We start from the raw sequence: 7,823 nt of genomic DNA, 5'->3' as shown, positions 1-7,823 counted from the left end.
GGGGGGGGGCATTGAGCAAGCTGGCAGAGGGAGTAAATCTGGCCCTGGCTGTACCTGTTTGCACTACAAAGAGAGGGGGTGATACTATCAGAATTGTCACTGCTGATTCAGAGACTTGTAGCTTGTCAATCTCCTTCTGCCCACACCTAGGCCCCTCCACTGCTTTCTGATTGGCTATTCTGCCTCTGTTGCTGAGATCCGATCATTTTAACCTGCAGTGTCTGGGAAGGGGGGCGTGAGACACAAATGAAGGAGGATTTGGCTCTGTCAGGAAAGGTATAGCAAGTTTTTTTTTAAGTCTTTAATAAAATAAAATAAAATTATACACATAATAATCACTTGCACAATACACAGAGTAAATAATTTAGTACATTCAGGAACCTTTAGTTGTACTTTTCATAAGATAAAACACAATGTAATATAGCTTGTATGTATAGCTTGATTATATGCTGTTACAATATGAGGAAAGAGATGCGAGAGAAAGATTAAAGGTAAGGAGAAATTACAATGTAAGGCAAGAAAGATAACCCTCCAATTCTTAGATACTGCACAGTCATTGTTACAAAAACACCTTGGAATGCAGATGAGGGAAAAATGAACATAAACCAAAGTCAAATATATTTTTAAGAATAGTAATGTTACTCAAAACCAAACAGAAGGCTTACTAACCCTCCTGGTACTGGAGTCCGCAGCCTCAAAACTCACTGCAGAGCTCAATGATATCACGCTGTTGGGAACTACTACAAACCAGAGTCAATAGTGCCATATAGTTTTTATACCCAATACAGCACAATTGCTGCAAAAGGAGACACCCCACCTCATACAAACCCACCCCAACAATTTAATTGACTTTTATTTTAACGTGTTAAGAATATATGAGATTTTATTGATTGGGTTTATTGCTTTAAAACATATTCTGTGAGAAACACAGGGATTGCCATTCTTGATCTAGAACTGTGTAGCTATCATAGCAATCCTCTGGTTTCAGTAGATTCTGAGCCACTAATCTGGAAAAGACTGAAGATCAGAAGCTCTTCTGCACTCCGGTTTGCAGATCTGCTCACCTGTTGTGGGTCAGACCTACCAGATACAACGTTTACACGCTGACATATGTAGCTTGGCCAGTATTAGTAAAGGTGCCTATAGATATTAGAGCAGGGGTAGGCAACCATGGCATGCAAGCTGTGTCGAGCCTAAACAATCCCATCATCTCTCTCTTTCTGGCAGTCATACCAGTGGCTGTCAAAGTGAAGTGTGTAGTTCCAAGACAACAGAAGGTTGCCTACCCCTGTGTTAGGTGCAAATAACTATCCAAAGCACCAAGCTTTATAGATTTCATCAACAGATCGCTACTATTAGCATTATTAATATAAAGTGTTGGTCACTATCCATATTTTTTTTTCTCTATTCTAAGTGGTTATACAAAGCAGTAAATGGTTACACATATTCCTTTGTTCTCCATCATTTCAGTTGTATCTTCATATATTTAAGCACACAGAGTGCTTATCAATCCATCCAGGATTTGTGTTAAAATTCGTCATGAAAAGGGTATTTTGGATGGTCCTCCCACCTACAAGAACAAAACACGATTATTACCTTTTTAACAACTTTTTTAATACTTTTTATTACAGTCGAGTATTAAGTTTAAACGCCAACAGCGAATCTTTTGGTCTGTTAACTATTCAAAGCATGTTGTTATAGCTGTTCAATAAGGGCAAAAAACACCTGTTGATTCTGCCAGAAATTGCATGACCTGATAACTTCCTGTGCTCTCTGCCTCTGTTGACTGTTATCAATTAAACTGTTCTAAGTTGTCCCTGGGGACTACAGAACACTACCCCCCTCCCCCCCACCGCTCCCTCCATGTTATGGTGAAGAGAAGAAAGAGAGGTGTTTTGTAGCCCTGTCCTTGGGTAACTGCTGCTCCCCTGTAGAAAAATAAAGCTGGAAATTGCCTGTAAAAAAGAAAAATGAAACCATATCTAAGGATTGGTAAGCTGCAATATATTCCATTTTTGTTTTGGGGGTCAGATACACAATAATGAAAAACATATGTTCATACAATTTTGTTGGCTCCCACAGCTTACTTCTTCTCACAAATACTATTTGCTGTGCTATCTTTGGCCTTGAAAATCTTGAGCCATTCACCCAGGACAAGCATGCCTCCAGTAAAATCAGAGTGAAGTCAAAACATCTTCTCAATGACGCAAAAAGTACTAAAGCCGGAACACTGGCATGCCAGCCAGGCAACTAGAATTTTCAGCATATGTCAGTAATGTCAGCCTTTATATTTTTCTTAGTACAGGTTTTTTTTTTTAAGAACTTAATGTAATTCCCCCTGTTTTATGAACTAGCTATATATCATTAAAGCGGACCTTTTCCCATATCTTTAAAATAACAACAAACACACCTTTAGAAATGTTTAGTAATGACAATCTGCAAACACATACTTCTGGATAACCGTCAGCTTTGTATTCTTTGCATTCCTTATTTTTCTTTTCTTTCCCAGTCTTCTCACAGTGGCCATGTTTACTGAGGGCAGATTATTATATCTCCCTTTACTTCCTGAAACTCTGGCACATGTGACTTTCCCTGAGATCTCACGAAATTACACATGAGATTTCCCAGCAATGCTCTGCTGATGACAAGGCAATCTCAGTGTGCATTGCTTTGGCAAATTGAAGTCATTTTGCACTTTCAAAGCAGGAAGTGAATGCTCTGCAAGTGTAAGTATTTCAAAATCACAGCATTTTACACCTGACATGTCTATGTTATTATTAATCATCATACAGAGAGGGATACTTTGGTAGAATTTGATTTTTGAGTGTAAAGGTCCACTTTAACACATTTTTGAAAACCTGCAAGAATTTATTTGAAAAAAAGTTTACTTTGCATGGTGTCCCCCATGGCTCTACCTGCCAAGACATGAAGAATCAAGAATCTTTTATAAGATTGCACACTCGCTTTCATTGTTTATTTAATTTTTCTAGTCTAGTGTATATTATGTTAAATTTACCCGCCCATGAAAAGCCTACAGTCTTACATCCCTGCATCAATGGCACAATTTAGGGCCACAATGAGGGGAAACCAGTTCATTTACCAGTAGGCTCCCTGGCTAGTAGGAAGAAGCAGACAGAACAACTATGGACAATAACCGGGGCTACGAAACCCAAAAATGTCCAATTCTATCGCATTTCTAACTGCTAAACCACCATTATGTCTAAGATTACAAGTTACCAAATTAATCAAGTCTTAGGGTGTTATTGCTAAACTACCCAATACAAAGCTGCCCGTAAACCAGAGATGACTGTTGCCAAATCTGGGAGTTTTTGGATGGGTTAGGTGACAATCTCTGTACTATGGGAAACCAATCATGATGCTCAGGGGGGAAATCAATTGGGTAGAACAGAAGACATTCCCGAATCACTATTGCTATTCTCACTAATAAGCCAAAACAACCTCCCTCTTCCTGCTCGACTTACATCGATAGTGCTACATCCAGCCAAGCGTCTAGTTATTCCTCCTTCCTCTGCGGTCTTTCTTGTCTGAGGGTGATTGGATTGTGCCTGTATGTCTCAATGGCCTCTCAGGACTAAGACTAAAAACACAAAACACACAGCTCACCCCTATGATGCATCCTTGTAATCCACATTTGGTGCACAGTTAACCCTCTTCTGGAGTAATTGTCTCAAAAACTGCAAAACTGGCACACAATGCTCTTCCCAAGAAAATAGAATTGTATTCCACATGCATCTGTATGAAAAAACTAAACGCTGACGTGTTTATGCCTTACTCTGCCTTAAGGTGCCCATACACCTTACAATTATCTGCAGATTTTCTGTGGTCAGATGGAAAAAGTGCAACAGATTGGCCCAGGTGGAGATTACTCCATACACACAGTTAAGTGTAGATGGAGGAATCTGTTGCAACTTTTGCATCTGACCAGAGAAAATCTGCAGATAATTGGAAGGTGTATGGCCAGCTTTAGTCATAGCTGGTTGTGCACCAACACCAACCGCTCTAAAATAACATGTCGCATAGGAGGGAGGGAGAAACATTTAGAGGCACCTGTATCTAATAAACAATCCATGTAATCACATTAAAACAAAAAAGAGGAAAAAAGGATTGGATGGATTGTTTTTTTTATATGCAGGTGCTTCTAAAGGTTTCTTCTATTTTAAAAAGGTTGGGGAAAAAAACTAATTTTCGGTTTCGGCCTGACAAAAAGTTTTAGTTTCGGTCTAAAAATTTCATTTTGGTGCATCCCTACTTAAAATATATAGGTTGACTGGTTCTTACCAATTAAAACATGACAATAATATCAGCAGCATGATACTTACATAGACATATTATCATAACGCAGATTTTTATTCAGAGCGTCAAGAGATGTCATGTCCTCTTCCCCCAGCTCAAAGTCAGTTACCTGCAGACAAAACAGAATTGGCATACATGTGTGGTCATTTGGACATTGTCATTGTACTTTGCACTTTGTTACCCAATAAGCATAGTTCAACTGGTTCTTCGATACAGCTTAAAGTCTACACTTGAAGTCTATGTAAAATCTGATAATGAACTTCTGTTTATTTTTTTTAATCATCCAATAAGGGACACAGGAATCATAGGAATTCTTGAGGGAGAACTATGAGGCGAGTGAATTACATTAATTCTCATAGTTAGAGTCGACGTGTGAAAATGAAGCTGTCACACGTCGACTCTATTGATCGGCAAGGGAGCAAAAACATACCGCCGTTTGCTCACTTCCTGATCATCTCCCTGCGGAGAGCGATGACTATCACTCACCGCTCCCCACAGGGATTCCCCCCCTCCCCTCACCGATCCTCCAGCACTGACTGACTATTTTTTCTCCGGTGACTGTAGTCAAGATGTTGAAAATGCTGCTTAAGCAAGTCTTGAAGTCTTAAAATAGCAGCTATTGCGTTTGGCATATCTGTAGCATTAGCTTTGGAGACCATTCCTGGACCCCACTGGTCTAGAGGATTACGGGGCTAGCCTGGAATGTGACCTTCAGCCACTGAGCTCTGCATTGTGACGCTTTCCAGACCTTTGTGTACTGTTAACTGCAGAATGCTCGTTCAGCACATACCAAATACCATGGGGTTTATTTGAGCGGCAGAATGATCTCCGGGTCTGGGAGCCGTGGCACAGCCTCAGTGTGTAACCCTGTTTCCTAACTTTTATAGTTGTTCTCTGAACATTGTAATACTAGCCTGGAATGTGCCCTTTGTGCACTGGGCTCTCAATTGTGGCTTTTTGCAGACCCTTTTCTTTTTTTCATCTACAGTCAGTTTGGATTCAGGATCCCCTCATCTGTTCATCCCTACTTTGAAGAGCAGGGTTCTGCACCTGAGTATGCTTCCTTTCTTTCTAGCAAAGAAGTATCCATTGTTGGAAGGTCATGTGCTTTCCTGGAGGGTCAAAAGGCAGAAGACTCTGCTAACCTGGTACAAATTTCCCCTAAATGGGATAATGTAAGTCATGAACACTTCATGGGACCTGACTGATTACTGGAGGATAGATCCTCGATCGTTAACCAAGCTGCAACCTTCTGAGAAGGTCTAGACTCTTTCTTCTGTCCTCTTCTCTATCAGACCAGTAATCCTAGTGCTAATATTGGGATTCCTACCTCTAGTTCACCAGTAAAGGATTTTTCCTTTTACAAGGATAATTTATATCATCATATATTTGCTATCTGGTTATGCAGGTTGCAGGGTGGCTAGCACACCCCTGAAACACCTATAGGAAGGTATATTTACAATCCTCTTGCTTCTGAATTCTTTGTATGCAAAGTTCATGTTATTAAATCCTCACCCCTGCCTAAACCTTTTATATAGGTGCTGTTGATCACCCCTGCCTGTCCTTAAAAAGAATTCCGGATTACTCCCTACATTTTTTTCCAGCTTAAGGGTTTGTTCTTTCTCTCTACATTTTAAGATGCTCTTACATCCATACTTAGTTCCTTAAGAGTTTACTTGTTCTTTAGAAAACATCCTTCTTATCATTTACATATCTCTCCCTGAAGTCAAGCATTAGCCTATGACTGACTGGTTGATCTTTTTTTTTCTGGACATGTCGGTCCAAGCCTCCTTTCCCTGAAGTTAAAGTGGCCCTAAACTAAGTGAAATCTTAAAAATTCATTCAAGTACCTTAACTATTAACAAAGCTGTACCTTATTTGTGTATCACTACAGATGAATAATACACAAATAAGCTACATTTTGTTAATAGTTAAGGTTCAGAAGGTAAACAAAGGGGCAGGGCGAGTTGTGACGTCACAGGACTTGGTCCACTCCTTTGTTTACATTACAGCTCTCGGTCCTGTAATGGAATGTAAACAAAGGGGTGGAACAAGTCTCATGACTTTATGATTCGCTCCGTTACCCTTTGTTTACATTCAGGACCAAAGCATTCATTAGAGTTCGTGGGTTCGGACGTGGTGGCAGGCAGCTGGGATTTTTTGTTTCATTAAGTCGGTGGCCTTCGTCTATCATGATTGACGAGGATCTACACCACTGAACAATGTCACTGACCTGGGGACTACATTGATGGACACTTCTTTTGGAGGGGTATGGGGGGGTTTGGGATGAAGAACTTGTCAAAATCTGTCTTTGTGTTTTGTTTTTCAAATAAAGGTTATGGCACAGGGTGGGAGTCAGTTGGTCATACACCAGTAGATTTTCATCTAAAAAATAGTTTTGGGAATGTTCATTCGATTTTCTACTATTTAATGGGGGCAAAAAATTTGAAGGAGCAGGATGGAGATTTTTTTCTCAAACAAATTCTAACAGTGAATTTTGGTTGTAGTTGGATAAACTCTATTAATTCCAAAACCGAATGTTAAAATCAAACAAAATTTGGAACGACGTTCTACAAGTCTTTGATGGAATTATCGAATGTTCTGGTGAGATTTCTCTTATGAACATTCGTATGAAAATCTACCAGTGTATGATCAGCTTTAGAAATGGATCCCTTAAGTATATGTAAAACCAAACTTGATGTAGAAGAGTTCTTATTTGTTCTGATCTGTGTCCCCATTAGAGAGAATGCCCACTATCGGTCCGGGTAATCATTGTCTCTGGAACAGAAAGTGATGGGTAATCCAAAACATTTGAGTTATCATGGGAATAGGTTAATGAGAAATCTTCAAATGGGGGAACCTGGTTTGGTGGCAATGTTTTAGGAAGGGACAATGGCTCACTTTTAAGAGATCTCCTCTTATTTCCTGCTTTGTCATTAGGACAGAAAGTAAAGAAAAATATTCATTATGGAAGAAAATAACTTTTAAGAGTCTGAACTATTCTCCAGCACAATAGTGCTGACCTAGGTGAAGCTGTTACATCAGTCAGACCACAGTTGGTACCTGCAGGTTCTCTGTGATCCTATGTTCCGTGAAGCTCTTTGCAAGAACGACAATTCCTTTCTGCAGAAGATACCGCAGAGCCACCTGGGCCGCTGTCCGTTTGAGCCTCCCCGCTATATCATTCAGGACTGGATCTTTAAGGAGAACAGGCCAATTCTTACCAATCCTGCACGGAAGGAAACAGAGAAAGCTCAATGTTTTATTTCTAATTTGAATAGATTTCCCAGCATGTTGGAGATCTTTGAGTGTGAGATGCCCTGTGTTATGCTGTGCTCTAAAAAACATGGCTTCAGCCATTCCTTTTTCTGCAGCATGAAGAAAATGCCAAACTGATAAGACAACTGATAATTCTTGGAATAATGATCATGTGACCACTCAGTAAGCTGGGGACTTGAAGTCTCGCACGATATCAGAGGAAGCAAGGGCAATCTGAGATTAATATATAT

General features: G+C 39.9%; 1 protein-coding gene across 1 annotated transcript in view; it reads right to left on the bottom strand.

Annotated features, from left to right (window-relative positions):
- Positions 1–1,423: 1,423 nt before the first annotated feature.
- The window catches only part of LOC108789947 (estradiol 17 beta-dehydrogenase 5-like), a 28,956-nt gene continuing 22,556 nt past the window's right edge, over positions 1,424–7,823 (bottom strand). The window contains exons 7-9 of the mRNA XM_018560097.1: positions 7,378–7,543; positions 4,341–4,423; positions 1,424–1,570 (exon numbers count right to left, since the gene is read on the bottom strand). Of these exons, the coding sequence (XP_018415599.1) occupies positions 1,528–1,570; positions 4,341–4,423; positions 7,378–7,543 (292 nt within the window). The 3' untranslated portion in view covers positions 1,424–1,527. The remainder of the gene's footprint in view (positions 1,571–4,340; positions 4,424–7,377; positions 7,544–7,823) is intronic.

This window comes from Nanorana parkeri, unplaced genomic scaffold (assembly GCF_000935625.1).
Source record: "Nanorana parkeri isolate BGI_ZX_2015 unplaced genomic scaffold, ASM93562v1 scaffold432, whole genome shotgun sequence".
Taxonomy (NCBI): Eukaryota; Metazoa; Chordata; class Amphibia; order Anura; family Dicroglossidae; genus Nanorana; species Nanorana parkeri.
Note: the sequence above shows the minus strand (reverse complement) of the source record. Positions and strands in the feature narration are given on the sequence as shown.